This window comes from Caloenas nicobarica, chromosome 2 (assembly GCF_036013445.1).
Source record: "Caloenas nicobarica isolate bCalNic1 chromosome 2, bCalNic1.hap1, whole genome shotgun sequence".
Taxonomy (NCBI): Eukaryota; Metazoa; Chordata; class Aves; order Columbiformes; family Columbidae; genus Caloenas; species Caloenas nicobarica.
The window spans coordinates 22135232-22159149 of record NC_088246.1 but is presented as its reverse complement, the minus strand read 5'-3'; the positions used below and the strand labels follow the sequence as shown (position 1 = coordinate 22159149).

At 39.7% G+C, this 23918-nt stretch overlaps 1 protein-coding gene across 1 annotated transcript in view; it reads left to right on the top strand.

The window, feature by feature from the left end:
- Positions 1-23918, top strand: part of LOC135985962 (macrophage mannose receptor 1-like) — a 32076-nt gene that overhangs the window by 587 nt on the left and 7571 nt on the right. Inside the window, exons 2-24 of the mRNA XM_065629674.1 lie at positions 1236-1634; positions 2848-3021; positions 3776-3940; positions 4241-4357; positions 5262-5405; positions 6735-6917; positions 7100-7254; positions 8091-8204; positions 8935-9050; positions 9836-9984; positions 10397-10596; positions 10963-11084; positions 11797-11884; positions 12563-12707; positions 13179-13214; positions 13301-13470; positions 14036-14103; positions 15762-15862; positions 16941-17083; positions 18599-18713; positions 19927-20075; positions 21627-21729; positions 22555-22787. Coding sequence (XP_065485746.1) covers positions 1236-1634; positions 2848-3021; positions 3776-3940; positions 4241-4357; positions 5262-5405; positions 6735-6917; positions 7100-7254; positions 8091-8204; positions 8935-9050; positions 9836-9984; positions 10397-10596; positions 10963-11084; positions 11797-11884; positions 12563-12707; positions 13179-13214; positions 13301-13470; positions 14036-14103; positions 15762-15862; positions 16941-17083; positions 18599-18713; positions 19927-20075; positions 21627-21729; positions 22555-22787 — 3389 coding nt within the window. The remainder of the gene's footprint in view (positions 1-1235; positions 1635-2847; positions 3022-3775; positions 3941-4240; positions 4358-5261; positions 5406-6734; positions 6918-7099; positions 7255-8090; positions 8205-8934; positions 9051-9835; positions 9985-10396; positions 10597-10962; positions 11085-11796; positions 11885-12562; positions 12708-13178; positions 13215-13300; positions 13471-14035; positions 14104-15761; positions 15863-16940; positions 17084-18598; positions 18714-19926; positions 20076-21626; positions 21730-22554; positions 22788-23918) is intronic.

Genomic DNA, 23918 nt, shown 5'->3' with positions numbered 1-23918 from the left:
AGGAAGGACCTTAAAACTTCCTACTGCTGAGAGGAAAACAAATGACACTGTGATTGCAGCTGCTTCCTGCAGGACGCTCTCAGCTAGAGAACTGCAGGGACCTGTGCTATTGCTCGAACAGCAGCAGGGACTGGCCAACACTGATCTAATCCAGTACTGGAGAATGTCTTCTGTGTGTGTTTTTGGGTGAGACCAAGCTGGCTCTAACGCATCCCCTGCTAACCTTCTGAAGAATCGCCGCAGCAGGAGAGCCGTGCCAGAGCAAGCACCATCTGGCTTGTTCAGATCTGCAGCCGTTCAGAGAAACAGCACCGAGGCTGTTCAGCTGCTCCCTGGCAGCTCCGGGCTGTGGGGGATTATGAAGCCCCATTTAACTATTCCGCTCCTGGCAAGAAAGCTTGGGTGGCAGGAAACTCAGTGGCACAGCAGAGCAACTTGGTTGATGTTGCTGTCTCATAGCGAGGAGTTAGGGGAGGCAAAGCAAGCTGCAGAAATAGTCAAAGTTTGGTGCGGGCTGAAGTTGTGTCCTTTTCTTGAAGTTGGTTTTAAGAAACAAACCATTGTTGTGTAGCGTCTCACATTTCTATTTACAAGTGTAGCTATTAATGGCACTTAGGATACTTACTTAGCTTAACTGTGCTCAGAACTGAAACGATGATGCTGCAAGTTATGGCTTCCCACCCGAGAAATTCACCAGTTGAACTCTGTGAAGAAATGTCTTTTTGCAGTTGCCAAAAATTTCAATAATAATTAACGAAAACTGAAAAATACCTCACTTGCTTGATGAGCTGAAAACCACAATGTCATTCCAGAGCAAATGTAAAAATAGTTGAATTTTGAGTATGTAAAACATTTTTAATAACTCTAAAGAAAAAAAGCCTTTTACTTGCAAAATTAAAGCCTTTTTAATATGCTGCATGGAGGTGGAACTTTGAAGAACTCATGAAATTTAATAGAGATCACTGGCATTTTGAGAACAGTGTCCTTTAAGGAGGGATGCGAAGAAGAGCAATTTCTCTTGAAAGAGCAATATGTTCACCTTCTGTGTTGCTTGCATCTTAAGAACATTTTGATGAATATCCTTCATACTGATGATGAACTTCCCTTGATTTCTTTATATATGCTATATACTATCTTTTTTTATTATTATAGCAGACTGTCAAATCACAAGTAACTGATTTATCTGCTAGGAGAAAGCTCTTGTCAGATGTTTGCATTCTCATTTTATCTTATAGACAGCGGAATATTTTCAATCTACAATGAAGACAGCAAGCTCTGCGCCGAAGCTCAAAACTCTAGCTCAGTCATAACTACTACTTGTGATGAGCACAATGAGTTTCAGAAGTTCAGGTGGGTCTCTGCCACGCAGCTGCTGAGCGTGGCGCTCAAGCTGTGCCTGGGAGTGCTCACCAAGGCCGACGAGGCTGCCGTCACATTGGAGTCCTGTAACAGGACGAATGAGCTCCAGTGGTGGGAATGTAGAAATGAGACGCTTGCAACCCATGGCAAGGATTTATTTTTCAACTACGGCAAAGGGAAGGGGAAGAAAATCAGGTTGTCCAGATCATTGGGCAAAGGGAGCAAGTGGAAAATCCATGGAACCGAATATAGCGTGTGCTCCCAGCGCTATGAGGGTGAGTACTAAAAATTAATCTCTATTTCTAGGTAACTTTGCTGCCTCTATTTACAAAGCATTCTGCTGTCTGCTTGTCATGCAACAACCCTTTTCTTACAGTAACATCAGCAGCAGGGCTGCCTACAAATAGGGTGTAGAAATGCAAGGCAAACATGACTGTATACATTTCTGCATGGCTCGGAAAGTGCTATTCTGTCAAATGAAAGAATAAAATGACAAAGGCCTATGATGCAATCGTAAGAAAGAATGGGAATACTGTTTATATAGTAACAGCGGGAGGAAATCTATGACTGTTTCAAAATCTATCTGATAGATTTGGAGAAGAAGTGGGAATTGTGTTATATTAAAGTATTTATTGTTTGACCATGTACTATCTCTAAGAAGATAATTTCTAGTTAACATAGATGTGATCCACTTTTAACAGTCCTTACCTGGTGTTTCCCAGGCTCAGCAAAAAGAAAAAGTAGGAAAAAGCAAAAGCAAAGACAGTGATGTAATGGTTTACGATGCAATAAGGCCTAACACCCTGACAAAGGAACACTGGAGAGTCAGATCTCCTTTTCCTGCACTATTATCTCTCTGGGGCTATGTAGAGTTGGCATCCAGGCTTGAGTGTTTAATCTCCTTTCTACTGTGACACTGGTAGGTTGGGAAGTTAAGTAAAAAGGGATGAAAGTTTTGCTGTGCCCTGCAACAGTTCCAGCTGGAACTAAGTTGGTCATAATTTTGTTCAGATAGCAGCAAATTAGACTGCATAGAGATGGGAGGGTCGCTTGCCAGCAGAGTCACTTGCAGATTTAAGATATAACTTGCTTTCACAAAGACCAACAAAAATACTCTGATATTTCCTTTCCAAATCTCTTCAACAATACAGAGAGAAAAAAAAAAAAAGATCCTAAACATCCAAGAATAGAATAGTGTATACAATGGAGAAGGTGGGCCACAAGCACCTCTGATGCAGCAGTTCAGATAACAATTAAATGAAAAAGACAGAAAATAGTTTGAGGGCCAATTAAGGGTTATTTGAGTCTTAATGCTGGATAACTTGCCATAGTCACATCTAATTGGCACAACAGCCTTGGAGTGCATTGTACTAATGAAGTGCTGATGTGTTGAGCTCAGCTGTGTTCACAGAGAGCTGCCTATGAGCAGACACCACGGTGATCATCTGATACCAGCTGACTGCTATTGCTCAATGTTTCTCTCCACAGAGATCTATACATTGGGAGGAAATGCCTTTGGTGCACCTTGTGTGTTCCCTTTTAAGCTCAATGGTAAATGGTACGCTGAGTGCATCCCTCGGAGTGACGATGCAGGCTCTTTCTGGTGTGCAACTTCTTCAGATTTTGATAAAGACCAATTGTTTGGGAATTGTCCACTAAAAGGTAATTTACGTTTAAAGATTTCAGGAAAGGCATTAAGCAAAAGTTTCATCCATTCTCATAGTCAAAATCCCCTTGGGCTGTGGAAGTGGCATTGGGCGGTGAGCTGGACTCTGGCTAGCCTGGTTCACTGGTGAGCTAGGAAATGATCAACTGAGGTGTCTGCTCTTCACTCTCACTGTTTCTCCAACTGAGATGAGTAGTCCCACAGCATTCCTGAGACTGATGCATATGGGGAGTATTGTGAGGGTGGTGACTGGGACTGATGGAAAAAGGACTAGATGAGAAGAAAGTCGGGGCAAATGGAAGGCAGCAAGAAGTGCAATGGATGAGAAAGGTGAGATAGGGAAGCAGGAGACAGTGGTGTGTCATCGGATGGAGCAGAGAACAGGAGGGCTGGAGTGAATGGAAGGCTGCAGGACACAGGCAGTGGCCTTCACCTGCCTTCAGTGCTCCAGTGCTCCTTCCATCCACACATCACCCAACGCAGCTGCCCAGTAACCCCAGCGCAAATACCCTGCCCCTTCGCCCCCGCTTCCCAGCTGATTGTGAAGAAAAATTAGGTATGTAAGGACGAATAATTCCTTCTGTTCTTAACGTATCATTAATATTGAATGGACAAAGTATAAATGTGGGAGAATCTATGTGTAAAAACTTAGTAAATCATGCAGTTGCATAGTTTTAGTCTGCAATGAAGATTTTATTTTCTGTTTTAGCAAGTATGATTATCTTGCTAAGTTACTGTTATATTTTATAGATATCATCCACAGCGACCTTTGGAAAACAAATCCTGTGACAGAAACCCACTATCAGATAAACTCAGAGTCACATTTGACATGGCACCAAGCAAGAAAAAGCTGCCAGCAGCAGAATGCAGAATTGTTAAGTGTCACAGACCTTCATGAAGAAATGTATTTATTAGGTAAAGCAAGCAAATCAACAAATTATTGCATACAGTTACAATGTAGCTCAGCTCCAAGACCTTTAATATGGGTACTCATATTTACCTTGTGAAAATAGCTGTTAGTGACATTCTTGAAAATCTTGTCACTTTCTCACAAAAAAAAGTATTAAAATAGTGGAAAAAAATCTAGCGTATGTTAAAAAAAGCTACTATGACACTTTTTCTTTTCCCACTTTCAAAATTTTATTTCAAGTTTTATTGAATAACTTACAAAATCAGAGGTAAAGACTCAACTGTTCATTTCTTTCGGCCGTTTAGGTCTCACTAGTGACCTGGGTGTCAATGCGAAGCTCTGGACTGGTCTTTTCAGTGCACTTGACAGTGGCTGGCAATGGATTGGGGGCAGGCCTTTCAGATACCTAAACTGGGCTCCAGGTAAGTGCACGTTTCTGAAATGATGAGCAGCGTCTGGGCCAAAATTCTCTTCCCTTCCCCAAATTCCTGTTACCTAATTCTTTTGGTTTCATATAATTTGCATAGGATACAGGGGATTATGGGAAAGGTACAATATTACTGTAAGAGGGATCACACCAGAGACAGATCATCACTAATTCTAATTTTTCCCGGAAAAAGTAGATGGCTTGTACAAGAAAATAATTAAAACCAAATATCTACACCTCATTATATTTTTTTCCATCCACAGTTTTCTCATTAGGCATTTTATTCAAACCAAAGGAAAAGCTCATGAAAAATTATATAATTTAAAGAAAAGAGGAAAAACAATAAATAGAAACATTGCATTAAAAATATTTTCAGTTTTTTCTTCTCACTTACTGCTTATGACACTTATCTGATATACATTATCTTAATAAGTTTCCAGTCTTTTCTTAGGATCTAAGTCACCATTTTGCATGTTGCCATGTTATGTATTTTCATAACAACTGTTGTGACAACAGGGAGATGCAAAGGGTGGATGCTCCTGTGGAATTTCATGTTCAGTAAAGAATCTTGAGTTGTTGCAATACTACCACCCCATAAGGAATTTATATAAAATCTTTATTTGTATAATGTTTTTTCCGTATGCTGCAGTACTTCAAACACACTGAACTTCTTCTTAAGCAGTGCATGGGAGAAGAGGGACGAGTCTCATATTTGAAATGTCCCTCTTTGCCATCCCAGTGGTGCTCCCTCATCTCCTTGCTTGGGAAGTATCACTCTAAAGCACAAGACACTTGTGGCTTTGCAGCTGGAAAAGATGTACATGTTCCTTCCTGTGATAAGGTGAAAACCGTCAGTGTTAACAGAGAGATTCTCTGTATGTTGTGCCTCTTTCCTAAAGGAAATCCCTCTTTGGAATCTGGAAAAATATGTGGGACCTTCCAAGGTAGGAACGGCAAATGGGAAAACCAGGTGTGTGATCTGAAACTTGGATATATCTGCCAAAAGAGAAATTCCTCCTCAGATTCCTCCACTATTGCCTCAGGTAAGTTTGTAAAAAAAAAATAAGGCTATTTTTGCAGTGAGTGGGAAATACTAGGAGGATGCCATATATGAAATGACAGTATATTATCAAAACAAAAGGGTTAAACTTAGCGGCCTGGGTCAAACACATTTAATTTTCTGGCTTATTTTAAAGATGATATCTGGATGTCGTTAATAATTTTGAAAGGATCATAGGGTGCTAAAGAAGGCAGGATTATGCATTTAGTCATATTATCCAAATCACAAAATGCTGAGGTATATCTTGTGCTCTGAGAAATACGCTGAAGATGTGTTTTGCAAAAAGGTATGAACCAGGATTCATGTTCCCCCTGCTGTCTCTGATCCTTTTTGCTCTATTCTGAAAGGAAAAATTCAGAATATGGGACTGGCATCTTTTCCCAATTGACCTCCCTTTCCACTTGAGGAAAACTAGGTCTTATCTATGTGAAGAGAATGGCGTGCAATTACTTAAGTTGGGAATTCCCAGCACGCTACTCTCCCTACAGTAACTCCCTCAGCTACGTATATACTAGTATATAGGATTATTCTCTGGCTCAGGGGATGAATGGCACGTTATGGTTGGCATCGTGTACATTCTGGCCGCATCTAGACAGCTTACTGGATGTGGTTTCTGACTCATGCCAACCTCCAAACCATGCCTGGATGTTGCCTGGGGCAATGCAAGTTTGCACAGGTCAAAACCATGTCCAGGGAGGACTGAACAACGTGGTTGGTCGCAAACCAATGTTGGGCGCACATCCTGCCCTCTTCAGTTTACTACATAGGTGCAGACCATGTGAACCTTCAAAGCAGTGGAAGATGGTTGGCATTAATTTACACCAAGAAATAGCTGCTGAAGGAAATGTGTTGCATTTCTGTACACCTGGGATTTCTGACATGCTTTGTATAAAATAAACATGTCTGGGCTCTCTGATGTATGATTTGGGCTGTGTAGGAGCTCCACTGGCTGCTGAGCACCTGATGTAGCCAGAGAAAAAAATATAGAAAATCTCCAAAATTCACCAAGATAAAGTCCCTGTGTAGGAAAAGAGGCCCTTTTCTGTAAAACACAGAGTTGTGCCCTGCAAGTTTGCATTCCAAGTTACTTTGTAGTTATTCCATTCTGTAAAAGAGTTTTGGGTAGCTCCCAGCACAATGGGGATGGAAAAATATGGTTTGTGCTCTTGGTGATTCTCAGACTTTTGCTTCTCTCCTCTGCCAGTATGTGCTCCAGTATTTCAAATTCATATCAGTACAGGACATTTTCTTATTGATTCAAAGAAATCACTGAACAGGACTGATCATGAATTGTTTCGAAATTATTTTTTAGGTGACTTTAAGCCATTTAAGTGCCCGAGGGAATGGGTGGCCTATGCAGGTCATTGCTATAGAATTTACAGAACACCCAAAATATGGAAAGAAGCCCAGTCTTCCTGTAGAAAAGAAGATGGAGAGCTGGCGAGTATTCATAATATTGAGGAGTACAGTTTTACAGTGTCTCAGCTTGGGTACAGTGAGTATTCCTGCAGGTCACTTTTTTATCTGGAATTATACTGTTTCTATTATTAATTTAATCAATGTAACCATGACATTGAATGATTTTTAAAGAGTCCTTGTTAAGTCAAAAGTGGGTGTAAGACGTGATTGTTCCATTTTAAGACATTGACCTACCTACAATTACATTTGTGTTCCCAGAGCCAGACGATGAGCTGTGGATTGGTCTAAATGACTTCAGAGTTCAAATGTATTTTGAATGGAGTGATGGAACACCTGTGACTTACACCAAATGGCACCACGGAGAGCCGACCCACACACGGAATAAGGCAGACTGCGTCGTTATGAAGGGAGAGGTAAAAATCCCTCTCCCACTTTCATGCTTTCTTCTCTCCTTTGTGCCCCAAAAAGAAAACATCTGTAAAAGGCACAAGTGCTTTAAAGGTTTTTATGACCTTGGTTTAATTCAGAGTATTTTAGTGTGAAGGGATAGTGGAGACACATCTAGGGAGGCCCAACAGAAGCCGTGTGCTGTGCTGAGACATGATCTGTTCTGTAAGTTACAGAAAATTTCCCATCTGAAATTGATTGAAGTAACTCATCATTCACATTCAATATGGCTGTTCATAGCTGCATAATATGATTCTTGGAGCAGGGACTTTCTTATGTTTCCCCTAAACCACCTAATGTATAGGTTTATTGGAGCTACTTTGGAGGCTCATATTACTGGAGGCACAAAAAACTAGGTACAAAAAATGCTATCTTCTTTTACACTAAGCTTAGAATGATATAGCATAATACTATGGAAAAAGTCTTAAATAATACATTTTTCATATTTTATGTTTAGTTTATCCAGCATTTCCTTGCTATTGTCAACAGGTTGTATGAACGTAAGTACTATGCTGGTGAGAATAGTGGAACATCTTGTTTCCTTCCTGGTCTCATCAGCCATTGAACCTTCAGCACATTCAAACCTCATTCTCTCACCTCCAAGGAAATGTGGCCCTCACTGTCTTTATTGTGTTGCCTATTTGGAGGTTTCAGAGAAAGCATCAGGGCAAGGAAGAGAGCTGAAACAGCCTTGGCCATATGAATAGAGAAGTGTTCTGTCTGAGGATGGTGAATATTCCTGTTAGATCTGGATTTTCTCTAGATTTCACTTCTCTTTGTTCTTTTTTCTTACCATGCACAGGATGGATCCTGGGCTGACAGTGCCTGTGAAACAAAACTTGGTTACATCTGTAAAAGGAAACCTTTGGCAGAAGAACCAGGGGAAGCTGAGGTTGCTTACCCAGGCTGCCAGAAAGTAAGTGTAAAACAAAGCAGTGAAAGGTGATTGCATCTTACTTTCACTTCCATGATGGCGAGTATCACAGAAGTCAATTGTTATGGCTGTTCTTGGTGGAGCCCTAGAAAACTGTTAATTTTGTATGTGCTGATACTTCTTAGACTAATAGGGATTTTTCTTTATTTAATCAAAACTTAGACTGACTTTTTTTTTTTCTTCCTTATTTTCCCCCTCCCTTACACGCACACTTCAGTCAGCTCTCTCCCAGTGCAGAGCTGGTCACGTCACCTATAAAAGACGCTCTCTGCAGGACACGTCAGTATTTTTTCATGCTGTAACTCGCTGGTCTTGCATTACATGCAGCCTTCTCAGTGTCACAGGAGGCAGGAATATTTGAGCCAACTGTTTTGCAGATCGTTTGTAGCCTCTTGCAACAGCTACACTTACACAAAAAAAATCAGAAATCAGAGCAGGCTTTACCCAAGGAGCTGCAAAGTGGCTGTGAGTGTGCTTGGCAGCTCTTAGTAATAACCATGCCCCACTGCTCACAAAAACCCCTTGTTTGTCCTTCATGAAGGGGCAAGACATACAGTTGTGGTTACAAAAGCTATGTTTGATTATCCTCTTCATTTCTTCTCATGGCTTCTGAGATTAATTTTGACTTGGAATGTGGTATTAACATGGCTTTTGGAAGCGTCCTGCTCAATCTGACAGCCCCTCTGTGCATCTCTGCTGTTGACCCTGACAGGGCTGGATGAAGCATGGCTTCTACTGCTACTCCGTGGGGCAGCTGCCAGCAACATTTTCGGAAGCAAAACAAATCTGTGAAAAAAACAAAGGTTACCTGGCTACTGTGAGAGACAGGTATGGAAACATGATTCTTGTCCTTTCCTACGTGCAACTGAGATAGAAGGGTCAAACAGAAATCTCTTCTTTCTTTGCAGTTTGTCACAGTGGTTAACATCACAACACTCCTTTGCTGGAAAGTTTATGGTAGAACTGAAGAAGTATTACAAAATACATTAGGGGCTTGTATGTCATCAATAAGAACAGTCAAGCCATTGCTACTACACATCAAACTGTTTTTGACTCCAGGAATTGAAAAATTGAGTCAGTCCTCCAACAACCCCAAATTGCCAAATTGTTTTGAAACTTATTGTACTAAAAATAAACAGATAAGCATGGAACTATTTATTTCTTCTGGATCTGAGCTTTTCAGCTTTTCCTTTGCAACAGGGAGATCTGGAAACTTACTCTTTTTTAGAATAAAAGTAGATTTTTTTTCCCTGGAGTAACAAGATTTAAAGAGCTAGACCTTATCGTAAAGCTCTATAAAACCCTGCAACACTTATTTATACAGAATGAGTAATATACATGCATTAAGACAAGTTGTGTTGTCCATTGTGCAGTGCAAAAGGGGAATAGACTCACTCTACAGTCTAAACATGATTTACATTACCAAAATATAAAATAAAAAATATTTTTAATGACAATTAGAACTATAAAAGTAAGATCATTACCCTTGCTTCAATCCGTACTTATCTTTTCCCCCACATTAACAAACAACCTTTACCAGATTCACTACAATTAATTGTTTGAAGAAATTACTATAAAATGTGATACATCAGCTTCATACTTATTATTCACAGGTATGAACAAGCTTTTTTGACTTCTGTAATTGGATTCAATCCAGCAAAGTATTTCTGGATTGGTCTCTCAGACACAGAGGAGCAGGGGACGTTCAGGTGGGCCAGCGAGGATCCCGTCACCTTCACTCACTGGAACGCAGGAATGCCCGGTACGTGCCATGCCACACAGTTTCTGCTCTGGGGGCCCAAGAAGTGGTGGTTTGGAAGCTAAACAGTGGGTTTGAAACTCTGCTAGCCTAAAGTGGCAGAAATATCGTTTCAAGTTCCCATTTGTGCTAAAGGAATTAAATCAGAGATCATGGTAACTCCTTCCGGTAGACCACCTGGAACTGTATGTGTCTGTTGGTCTCATTCACTCTTTGTTGTTTGATGGTTTTGATAGTTGATTCATAGTATAATTTTATACAATTTATTTATAATTTCATTGAAATGCATGTGAGCTACTGTGAGTTATTGGCATCCAACCACAGTGGGGACAGATTACAGTTAATTAAGTAGCATATGCTTTGAGAAGTTGCAGCTATTTATTAATAAGATTTTAAAATGTTATGCTCTGTGAAGGAAGGGAGTCAGGCTGCGTGGCCATGATAACAGGAACTTCAGCTGGATTATGGGATATTTTGAACTGTGAAGAAACAAACATGTTTCTGTGCAAGCAGCTGGTGGAGGGAGCGAGCCCCCCTCCTCCTCCAACAACGACCCCTCTCCCATCGTGCCCAGAGGGGTGGAAGTCCATTCCTCAGAGCAGCTCCTGCTTCAAAGTAAGTGTTTCATTTCTGAATGCAAGCGCTTGTCATTTCAAATTGAGAATATGTTTTGTGTATGCATGTAAGGTGGATTTCACCCTGCCTGCCTGAGAGGTGGTCTGTGGTGGGTGTTAGGGAGGTGCTGGCAAGTGCTGTATGCAGGTTGAATTGAAATTTGGAGTGACAGGGACTCTGAGATGACACAAAAAGCAAAGTTGGAATAATTAAATTTGATAGATGGCCACAGACCTATGGTTTCACAATTAAATAGTAAGTGATGAAGCTAGAGACCAGGAGACCAGAAGAAAGATAGAAGGCCAGAATTCTGTTTCTAAATTTGTGTAATACCCAGCACGGTATTTAATTTTCCACTTTTTATAGATTTTTCAGGGAGGAAGGGAGAAAATGCAAACATGGTTTGGTGCAAGAGATTTTTGTAGAGCCATTGGAGGAGATCTGGCATGTATCCACAGTGAAGAAGAACAAGACCTAATAGCTAGCTTGTAAGTATCTACGCAGTCCATTGCTTAAATATAGGGGAAAAAAACCCCAAACATTTAAAAAATTACCTTTCTGAAAGACACAACGGGTTTCTAGTGGTCATTTTATATGTTGCAAAGATGGTTAATATCCTTGCAAAATGGCAGAAGGAAATGAGTACAAGGAGGTGCTATGCATTGAAGTAGCCCGAACATACACAAACATGAAAGAAGGATCATTAATACTGGTTTCAGCTGAATTTAGTTTGAAGAGATAAAACTGATCTTTTGAGCTCATTTGTAGTTAATCACCAGATGAAATACTCTTGATTAAAAGAATAGTTTGTGCTACTTTCTTTCCTTAGTTAAAGGGAAAATTGGGAGACTAAGGAAAGCCTGATCTATTGATGTTCTAATATAAATGCTTAAATTAAGTACAGACAGGTCTGAATTTGGATCCCCAAGCTCCTTGGTAGAACCAAGACCTGAGAATGTATTTTCATTTAACTCAGTATTGGTGGACTCATGACACCAGTGATCTTTCCCATGAAGCTCTGTGTTTCGCTGCTTCCTGCCAGATGTGTGTGTTTTTCGCAACGTGATAGTCGAATGATTACTTTACATGACTGTCTCAAATGATACATGAAGTATCAAAACACTGAGAATAACAGAATGATATATATTCTCCTTCTCTATTTCACACTGTGTCTGATTATCTGTATTTGTAATCATTCAGAAAGAGAGACTATCTTTTCCATTCTTACTGGATGGGTTTAAGTGCCTTGGATTCTGACAGTGGATTTGCATGGAGTGATGGCTCACCAGTGAGTAAATAATTTATTGTTCCAGGTTTTTTTTCTAATTTTCCATGTATATCTCAGCAGACAGGTCTCACAACTCTATACAAGCCACAAGTGACCTTAGGTCTTTACTACCTGATTCCAGTCTAGGAATTAGTTTTTATTTTTGGGTAGTTCAATGTTGTAGATAACAGCATGACATGTAGAGTAATGAAATAACACCAAAGGTGAAGGAATATCTCTCTTGATCTAAAAAAATCTGATTGTACTAATCTCTATATTCCCTTTTGTCATTTACTGTTAGAAATAATTTTCTATGTCTACACAAGCTAGGCTGCGCTTGCTGTCTTAAGTAGATCAAGGTCTGCAAGGCCCCCATCTGTACGGCAGCACTGATGGATTGTCTCAGGTTGAAACATCAGAGCAGGATAACCAACCCAGAGGCCAGAGGATGGTACTTAGATAATTCCTTCTAGAGTAAAGGGCAACAACTTCTTGGCTTACTAACATGGCTTATAGATACACAGATGAAACGTTTATGAAATTCAAGGGTCATGTCCTTCTCCTTACAAGGTCTGGGATCAAAGCACAAGACGGACCATGAAATCAAATGTAGTACATTCTTCTTTAATGGGATAATATAAGACAATTATTTCATTTTAAAAGTAAAATGTTTGTTTCCACGTTGTGTTTCCATGATAGGTAAATTTTGAAAAATGGGCAAGTGGAGAACCAAACAATTATGACGGAAATGAAAAATGTGGCGTGTTTAATGGCTACAATAGTATGAACTGGAATGATTTATTTTGTGACCATATGCAGGAGTATGTTTGCCAAATTAAAAAAGGTAAGATAACTTTCTTCCTTAAGCAACTTTTAGAAGCAGATAAGAACATCCTTTCCAGGTCAGATCACACTATCTGTTTGTAGTAGAGCCAGCTGCACCATCAAGCATAATGAAATGCTTAATACATTTTAATTTAAATAAAACCAGTTGTAAACTATGAATTGATCAATGAGCTACACATGTGAGTTTGTGATCTATACGCAGCATATCGAGGAAGTGAAATAGAGCAGCTAACAGTTGGGCACAGCTTCTGTAAGCTTAACTTGTGATCAGCTGTAACATGGTATTTTGCTGAGTGTAACACCTTTTTTTTAATATATCCTGAGAAATTCTGTGACAAAAAATAACCATACTGAGTAACCCTTAAGATGAACTTTGTTACTTGGAATTTAAATGCTAACAACTGTACAAATACAGGAAATTGAGACGTCTGAGAAATGCAATATACTCAGATATTTATTTACGTTGCAGGAGCACCACTGAAACCAGAGCCTACTTCCACATTCCGTAAGTCTTGTACCTCCAATAACAAATAAATTAACACACAATGATGGTAATTTCTATTACAGACTGCTTAATGTTTTACCTTGCAGATGATCAATATATTGTTAGTGAGGATGACTGGATAATATATAATCACAAGGAATACTACTTCAGCCAGGAACGCATGCCTGTGGAAAAAGCCAGGAACTTTTGCAAGAAGAATGGTGGTGATCTTGCTGTCATTGAAAGTGAAAGTGAAAAAAATTTTCTTTGGAAATATGTAAGAAACATGTTTTACTTCAAAAATGCACCGTTCTCTCCAACACTGAGGCACCTTTTTCAGCTGGCTTGTGAAGTATTAGAAAGTGATCCCCATCATAAAAAAGACCCACAGTGTCACATTTCATGGGCTTAGCTAGTCAGAAACTCTACCATAATCATTATTTTAATAAATTGCTACATGTAGACAAATCGTCAGCTTTTTTGGAAGAACACTTGTGACCTTTTGGCAAATTCTTACTACGCTTTCTTAAAATTATTAAAAATATTACTTTGTTTTATAGCTTGCTTAAGAGGCCATTCTTATCTTCTTAACATACCTGTTCTCAATTTCTTTTTCATCCCATTCTGCTTTTTTTTTTTTTTCCCTTCCTCTAAATTAAATACTGGAAATTGGAGGAAAATTTTACATTTTTAAGTTCAGACACATATCCCCAACAACCCGCTGCACATTGCATACTATGAAATTGTACAACTGAAACTGGAGTGGTTTTTAAGAGCTTGTTAATTTAATTTGAAATCTGTTTTCTTGCATCTCATTAAAATTCTTATTTTTTGTGTTTTAGACTTTCTATAAAGACTGGGGGAATAACTTTTATATTGGCTTAAGTGTGAGCCTTGATAAGACATTCCGGTAAGTAAAAAAAGATTAAGTTTGTCAGACTCATAATGTGAATATTTGGCATGGCTGGCTGTAGGAAACTGTTGAAGTTCAACGACTGATAAAACCTGTCTAGAGCCATGGCTTGACATAAAGTTTTAAAATATGATCCTGATCCTCAGGGGAGCATTCATCTTGTGCTGTTTTCACTGTTCATTTCCCTTTCTTTTCATTCTATGCTTTGCTTTTTTGTCGTGAGGCTGAGATGTTCACTCACACTCGGTGCAGTCATCCCCTTTTCCTTGCTAGATGAAAGATAAAAATAGTTGGAGGTCTCTAGGATGTTTCAGATGGCACTTGCAGACATTATCAAATACTCAAATTATCAAAGAAAAAGAACCCTCCAAACCTGCAGTGAGGCATCTCGGTGGTTTTTAGAGGTGAAATATCACTACAGGAGAACCCTCGTCTGGAAGGTAATTTCCAGATGGTTGTACTGTCAGAGGCCAGGGCAGGGCGGCTTCAGGCTACATGGAGTCTTTACTCTTCTACAAATGTATTCAGGAGTGAAGTGCCCTGGGAATATCCTAAACCCTCCCACAGAGCCTTATATGAGTTCCAGACACATTTCTCCTGTGGCACGATTTTTGTCTCTTCTCCTGGAATTTGAAGCTTGGTTAAATGAGTCTCAGCCACTTCATTTCAGCCGTTCTTCTGTTCTCTGAGGATCTGTTTCTTGTCCACAAGCCAGAGACACTGGGTAGTCTCCTCTCCTGGAACTTCTGCCTTCTACATCACATCCACGGCTCAGAAAACACTGTCGTTTGTCCAGTTCTCCCTTGCTCTCTCACTAGTTTCAGTCTCCTCCCTGTTGGACGATGGTGCCACTATTTGTCTTTGTATCATTCCTCCCAGTTTGTTGTGTATTCCTTTTTCCTGTTTGGCTGAGGAAGATTTGCAAGTGGGAGCAACGAGACGTTCTGTTGAATTCCTTATTTGCAGTATTCTTGCAAACACACACATACAGTTGCTTGGTCTCCAAAACTGGAAAACACTGAATTGCTCCGGAGCTGATGTTGTGTGAAGGCTCTCAGTCTTGGCAGATTCTCCACTTAACTCTCCTTCCAGTAAACTGAGGCTTTTTCACTTTTTTCTTGTCTACTTTTTGAGAATAAATTTGTGAATTAACAACTTATGAAATTATTGTTACATGACAGAAAGCGATAGCTGTATGTTATTAAAGATTTGCCTTGTTTAACAAGATGATTCCCAGTGGTCCCTAGTATGTGGTTCAGGGCTCTCTCTTACCCTACAAGATCTTACATTATTGCTTTTGGACCCCAAAAATTACTAAACAAAGCTCAGGATTGTGTTTCTGTGCTCCAGGGAAAGCCAGGTCCGATGCTGCACTGGGGTGTTTCCAGTAGGCTAGCAGAGCTCAGAGATCTGGGACTACCAGCTGAGGTGATTAGTTCAGACTTGGTCCAGGCCAACAGAGTAGGCAGTTGACATAAAGATATTTTTCACTAATTCCAAGTGGAAGGTCATGTTTTTCTTTTACCAGAGAACAATATATGTCTGTAAGCTAGGATATAGGAAACTTAAAGTACAAAACTCTAATATGTCCTTTATGAAGAAATATTAACTAATTCAACTAAGACTTATTATTGCCCCTAAATGGCTTCTTTCAGATGGATGGATGGGACTCCGGTGAACTATGTTGCCTGGGCTCCAAATGAACCCAATTTTGCGAATAATGATGAAAATTGTGTGGTCATGTATGCCCGAACAGGTGGGTGCTGTGACAACATTCGGTCTGCGTGGTGGTGTAGGCTTGGGAGGTCTGTATGTGTGAGGCTGGGTAACTTATTATGAGCAGGCTGGTGTTTGACAGAGTGTTTAAAAAGCATAGGAAAATAAATCATGTTGTGATCTTTCGTTTATGCACTTTTAAAAAATTCAACTCAACATAGCTAATACATTGGATTACATCTGCAATTTGATTCCTAGCTTTGCCAGAAAATTTCAACATGAACAAATAATTTAAGCATCAGACCATTTGCAGATAAAGTCAGTATTGTTTTTCCTCTAACCTCTGTCCATTTTATGACTACTTCTCGAGGACATCGGCTGCCTATTATCATTTGCGCAGTTCCTAAAAGTCTATGGCTTGGGTGTGGCTTTGATTATTATGAAACAATACTATACACTATTTTAATTAAAATAGCTACAAATACCCTTTAATACAGAGAATTTGAAGTAATTGTGCTTACACTAGCCAAGCACTTAGTCTTCTTTGGAGCAGTTGATCTCTTTGACTTCTAAACATTTCTAGTCTCAAATCCATAGCTAAGGTAATCTTCCTAGGCTCTGTTAGAGGTCAATAGATGTGAACACTTTTGGGGAGTAAATTTTATGTCCTGTTTTGGAGATCTTTTTCTAAGATAAGATGAATTATGTCCTTCACTGAATTATAATGACAATCTCTCCATTAAATATAGGGGATGGTTAGTTCTGCTCTAGATAATTACCTTGTAACTGTCTGCACCTAAGGAAATAAATGCCATTTTCTTATTCATTCCTGATCTGCAAAATGGGGATGATGATGTTAATGTTATATTCTTACATCACACTCCTTTAGGGAGAAAAGAAACCCAGAGGACTATAAGAATATGAGAAGCTCAGGTAGTAACATAACAAGGACCAAGTTCTCAGGAACATATATAAAATTTACTCATTATTTCTGGGGGAGCAAAATACAAATACTGCAATCAGTTCTACTTGCTGTGATATGTTTGCTTTAGGAAAGGACAATTTTTACCCCAGTCTTAGTTGCGTTTTGTCTTTCTTTTATTCTAATTTGCTTTCAGGTACATGGAATGATCTCAACTGTGGCAGTGTAGAATTATTCATCTGTGAAAGACTTAACAATACCATTCGTCCAACTGTTGCTCCTACTTCACCACCACCACAGGGTGGGTGTCCAGAAGACTGGCTCCTCTTTGATAACAAGGTGCAGTATGAAATTCCAGTATATTGCATTTTTAAAATAGCAGAATTTAAAAATATCTTTGATTCAGTTTTTCAGTTGTAGCAGTTTTCAGTTATCACAAAATACGTTCTGATTGTATATAGTCAAAGACTCTAAAAATACGATTCCTGAAATAGAAATTATAGCCTCTATTGGGATCATAGCAGTTATGAGGGAGGTCATGAACCATACAAGAAGAAAGCTTCATCTTGTATTTTTGCTGCCAAAGATGGCTGAGCAACTTTCCTTGTGTGGAGCTGTTGTATGTTCTTGTTTACTGTGCTGAGCTTATCTGGCTGTCACAGGTTTCCTGGACACTTCTCTGTCCCCTGCCTACTATGCACTGGCTCTTAAGCCACAAAGGCACCTTCCTTTGAGAAAATTTATCAGGTTTTTTCTACAACCAAACACCTGTTAAGGTTTCAAAATAATCTAGTAATAAGCTTCACTACACTTTATTATGTAAGATCACTCTTATCCTTCTCAAAAGACAAAAGTTCAGGTTAAGAGAGTGCAAGTATTTAAAACCCATAGATTGTCATCAACAGAGCTATAAAAGCTATTAAACAAGAACACACCCTGTTGAGAATACACCTAGCAATGAAGCTGATCCTTTATTATATTGGCTTGTCTGGCTTTGTCTCTCTTCCTTTTGGCTAAGCCAAAATACAACTTCAGTTTGGCAGAGCTTCTTTGACTGAGATACACTGGCTGCTATCTTCTCTTTTCTTTCCTCTCTTAGACCTGAGGAAAAGAGTCACAAAATCAGAGGTGGTTCCCTTTCATGGTGCTCTCTCAAGCTATAATGTCTCTCTCTTCCTTACCTCCTGGAAGAGGAGCTTCCACAGGCTCCTTCCTTGACTCCTCTCCAAGTCCACTGCTGACCATTACAGAGCTACCTCCCTTTTGCCCAACTTTTCCTCCAAATTGCCTAATTAACTTTTCAGTTGCATGCTTCAGTTACCACACTTAAGTTGCTAGACTCTGACAAAGCTGTCTAATGACATCTTGGTAGATCATAGATCATATTACATCATGGATCGTATTACAAGAAATGGTAAATTCATGGTTTTCTTTGTAATGCCAGAATCATTCTTTTTCTGGGATTATCCTTTGAAAACCAAACCTGGTATGACAAACAGGGCAACAGAAGCTGTTTTGCTTCAATAACCTGTCTACCTTTGTTTTCTGAGGTCTTAGGCATTCCTCCCACAAAGTCACACCTCAGACGTGTGCTCAGAAGATTTAATGTAATTTCTACTGAAATCATTAGACTGACATATTTCTTCTTCTAAGTGTATGCTAAAATATTGAGATTTATACTAATTTTCTAATATAAATTCATTAAGACCTAAAGACAAGCTATAGAGGACTGTTAAATCAGCTAATCTCCCCTTTCCTTTAAAATATCCAGTTTATCTTTTTTGTTACAGAGATGTTTTCACTGGAAAATAAAACACTATCCACTTACCAATTTGGCATACTTCTGTTTTTCAGTGTTTCAAACTATTTGGTCTTAATGAAAATGATACAATGACATGGCATGCTGCACGGAACAACTGCATTGATTTTGAAGGAAACCTGGCTACTATATCAAAAAAGGAAATGCAAGGTATAAAGTACCAATGTTTTGACACTGGATGAGATGTCAAGTAATTCCTGATAAACAGATTTAAACAGATGTTATATCTTCTGCAATATATGATATTATTTATGCCATATTAATATCAAGTTATGTTAAATGAGAAATTGCACCTCTGGAACGATGCTTGCATAGGTTTTTAGTGTGTTGATTATCTTTTAAAATCATAGCTTTGGGTCTAATACAGGACCTACAAAGGAATTAATACTGTTAAAATACTAAGATTTTGTATTAGGGGCCCATCATATAATAAAATGTCCCTATTTTAATTTTTGTAGGTATACAAGTAAAAATAGCACACAAAGGGAGTAATATCCAAAACAAATCACTGTGCACCTGGCTGCTGAGCAAAATGCTGTGGGTGTCGGTGGGGAACACATCCTCAGCACACCCCAATACTGGAGTACCAAATTCCTCTTGATCCTCTTATCCCCTTAAACTGCTGGACCTCAGCCTCCTGGTTTTGCCGCTCAGGATGTTACACTTTTTTTTCTTTTTTTTTAAATTGAGAAGACATGCTTGCTCAGGAAATGCAAAACTTCAGGTCATCTGCAGGCTGCACATGGGCCATCTCCTAATTCACTCCATCAGTGCTTGTGGTTTATATTTTTCTCTACAGCAGAGGAAGGGCAGTCTGTTAGTGGAAAGTCAGCCTAGGCAGAAGTCGAGGGAAACAGCATCTGACCTTCCAACAAACTGGTGTCTCAGTACATGCATACTTGGTAGTTTATTTGTGTTATACCTGTTTAGAAACCAAGCTATTAAGTCTGGTTAATAAAGAAGTTAACAAAGAAAAAAAGGCAGTGTGCACTCTGTAGACACATTGCCAAGGTGTAGAGTACTCATGTTAATTCCTGTCATCCCATTAAGACATTTTCCTTGCTTCCTCAAGTGTTCAACAACACAGAAGAGAGCAAACACATATTCCTTAGAAGATGCTGAAAACAATTTTATGTAGAAAAATGTGCCCACCTTGAGTTCGTAAATACTTTTTCTGACTTTAACATCAGATAACTATCCATTCTTTTTATTTTTACCATAAGATTACAACCCTATTAAAAAAGAGGAAATGAAAACTCATTATCTTGGTTCCAAGCACTCTAGAGTCTGCACTATTGGGGAAAGGTGCATTCAGTTTCCCTCCTTGTACAATTTGTTTGTTTGTTTGTTTGTTTGAATTCAGCTTTCCTCATGTCCCTCTTAAAAAATGCTGCAACTGATGCTTGGATTGGACTGAATGACATAAACTCGGAGCACACATACTTATGGACAGATGGAAGCCCAGTTTACTACACAAATTGGGCAAAAGGTTCCCGCAGTTATTACAGTAAGGTAAACATTAATTTCTGTTTATCACTTAAACATTTTAACTTTGATAGATGAATGAAATGTATGTAGCTACAACTGTATTACCTGTAAAGTTTCATTTACGAAGATTTTTAGTAATCTTGTTGCTTTTAAAAGCAGAGTAATCATGTGGGAGGTCTACCTTCACACATTTTTTTCAACATTTGTGTTCTGACATGATTCTATATGAATCCAGACAAAGGTTTGGAAGCATTATGCGAAACTCTGACAAGTGAGTAATTTCCCTCACTTTACCATGACTGATCAGAAGAATAGCAGTAACTGTGTAATTTTGGGATACAGCGAATGTTATTTAGACTTGATGAAAATACTCAGATAACTGCATGTATTTACATTGCTTGGAACTGACCTTATTAAGATAAATGAATTGAACAAAATCATCGAAAGAAGGAGACTGGGTCTTCCTTTCTCATTTTTGTCTTCTCTCTCTATTCTGCCTTCTGAAAGATCTCTTCTGCATGCTTTGAAACTTTCAGCACTGCTACACCACTTTGTGTTTAATTGCAAGACAAAACTGAGTGTTATTCAACAACTGTAAAATGGCTAATATGGAATACTGCTGACTAGTACTTTTTCTGTACTTCTGTCCTAGCTGTACCAGGTTCCTCTCTTTTTCATAACAGAGCTGCTTTGAGTTCAGCTAAAACGTAAAAATTTCTGTGAGGTCCAACATCTGCTGCCATCCAGGCTAGAGCTGGGTTTTGGGATGTCCAGGACTTTCCCATCTCACACATGCGTGTGCTTTCTGTAGGAGGCTGAGCCCATTGCCCTACACAAGCTGCTCCACATACACCTTCCTTCACTTGCAGCCAAGACCTGGGCTAATGCCCTTGAGGGGATTTGGCAGTAGCATGAGGTTATGCTGATATGAGGTAGGGAGAGCTGCTGCCTCCTGCTGCAGAAAGCCAAGCAGCAGCTTCTCATGCTGTGGGAGGAAAAGGAGGAAGGTAAAGAACCCAAATTGCAGTGGAAAGACTTGGGAGCTGTCTCCCACAAAAGGTTTTTTCTTATTGCTATCTCTGCATTACTGCACCCTGGTGACAACTTTGGTTCCTAGTGCCTAGCTGGGGTAGGAAGAAGATTGGAGCTCTCCAGGCAAGCTTCAGTGCTGAGGAGAGTTTCCCCATTACCTCCAGGAAAATGGCAACAGAGCTGAAATGTCCTGTGGCCCAGACCCAGTACACACATGTCTACCTGCACACACATGCACACACACACGTATGCACAGAGATTGTATGTATACATACAGGTACTCCCAGACACTTGCTCCTGCCTCTGTGCTGTGCAACTCCCTCTGTCATCCAAGTGCAAACTTTCTTAGGGCTGAGTTGTAAATGCTTATTGTCATATTACTGCTCCTGATCATTGCTTGTATGAGTTCACACATATGACCTACCTTCATATTATTAATCTGTGTGTGCCTGTGTGTGGTACGTGAGTCTGTGTACCCAGAAGGAGTAGGAACGTTTCCTATCTATCCACATCTTTCCCTTGTTAATCTCATTTTCCCTGTAGGATGACTGTGTCTTCATGATGAAGAACCCTATTGAACAGGCCGGAAAATGGAAAGAAGAAGAATGTAAAACAAGTAAAAGCTACATATGCCAGAAAAATTCTGGTGAGTTTTCACCACTTTCTAGTACAGTTGATTTATTTTGTTTATGTCAAACTGGTGTTAAAAGTAACTTTCCTGTATTCAACCCTATTTTAACTGAAAATAATCTGACGGTATCACATGCACTACAAGCCATTTTATAAAAAATGATGACACATTTTGTATTTTGGATACAAACTCTTAACCTTTCTTATTTTAAGAACTAGACCAGTAAATTAAAAAAAAAAAATCAGTGGTTCATCGTGTATTTTACTATTTTTGGCGATCAGGTGGGAAAGAGAGAGAAGAGTACTTTGTCTTTATATGGGTAAATTATTCAAACCAGAAATTCTACTGTTATACTTAAAAGCTTTGCAACTTCTTTATTTTGAAAAGCTGCCCTGCTTGATTTCCTTTACAGTTTTCACTCAGGCAATGTCACCATGAGCTGTTATATCCCTCTGCTTGCTCATGATGTGCTTACCGTAGCCTGTTCCTTGTCAGAAATGCAACGAATGCTAAAATGTGATGGAAAAAGTGGGGGGGATTGTTCTCTTTAATGCCCTACACAGTTTCAGTATGCTTTGGGAAGGGCTAGAGCTTGCAGAGTGTGTTCCTAGAGGTGGTAGAGTTATTTATGCTTAAAGGTCATTCTGACAAAAATTAGAAAATTTTATCACAGAACATGAAAAACTGGCTTTCATCAAAGTAGTGATAGTTGGGACAAAATTTATATTCCAGCCTCTCTTAATTACTTGGCTACTCTAGTACACTAGATCTTCTCTCAGTGTTACATGTCTAGCCAATATACAACATTTGACTTTTTGTATTTTTGTTTCTTTGTTACAGACCCCAAACTGCAAAACACCCAACCAATAGTTCCAATGTTTGGCTTTAACAGTTATGGTGATGACCGCTATGCAGTCATCAATTACAAAATGAGCTGGGAAGAGGCACAGAAGAACTGCAGAGACCAGTTTGCAGAACTGGCCAGCATTTTGGATCCTTATGTTGAATCTTACCTGTGGTTACAAATATTAAAGCATGGGGAGCCTGTATGGATTGGTCTTAACAGCAACACAGTGAGTCCATCGAATGCTTTTGACAATCCTGCTGCTACCCTATATCAGCTATATTTTTTGCTCAGAGGTTGACAGGATCCACTGTCATAGTTGCTATTTGCTCCCACGTGAGCGCTGTCGTCAGGTCTGTGAATGTGTGGCAGGCATCAAAATCTTGCTGAGGTACCCGGCTTTCCTCCACGTCAGGGGTTTCACACATCTGAATGTTTGGCCATGATGCAAGTAACAGTTGCCACAGCCACATTTCGAAGGCCACCAATGTTGTAGCTGCAATGGACAGTGGCTTCAGCAGTAAAAGTGGCTATGGAGTTTCCACTTCCTTTGCCAAGGTCTACCACAGGTTGATGTGGGGGCGCGCTGCGGTTTCTGGACACATTGTGGAGCACACCACAGAAACAACTTGGGTTAAAACTGTTCTTTCTTCGTGAGGTTATTTTAAGCCTTGTTTTAATTTACAGACTAGCACTACAAGAGCTTGTGCTGGGCAATAGGGGAAATGGCAATGGGCAGCATAGAGGCAGGAACAGGCCTGTGGTGATGGGGACACCTTAGGCTGGTTTTTGGAGCTGAAACCAGTGCCGTGTGAAAAATAGGCTCGGTCAGCGAAGAGCGGAAAGGTCTGACAGGGGAAACACCTATTAGAGGCGTGTAGAAAGAACACGAAAAAAGAGGATGCAGCTGGATATTTGTGGAAATGGAGTTGTGAGAAAAACAAGAGAAGAGAGGTAGAGCTGGAGCTTGGTGGGACATGGGACTGAGAGAGGGTACAGGTGCTGAGATGAGATGAACTGGAGCTGCACTTCGGCAAGAGCAGGCACTGGGAAACCAGGATTAGACAGGAATCTGGGATGAAACACAGCCAAGGACTTCAAAGGAAAAAGAACAGGAAAGGAACTGGCACAAAGAACTGCATGGGAGCGGCCTCCAAAGATCACAGGAAGAAGAGCCTCAGCTGTGCAGGATAGGATGACAGGAGCCATGGCTGTGACTAATGTTGGTCATTGTCTGCAAATAGTGGTGAAATCCGCTGAAAAAATACATGCTCAACTTACATCTACTAGCCGGTCCTTACAACAGCTAGAAACCTACCACAAGCCCTGTCAAGCATGGGTGGTAGAGGTCCATGGTGTG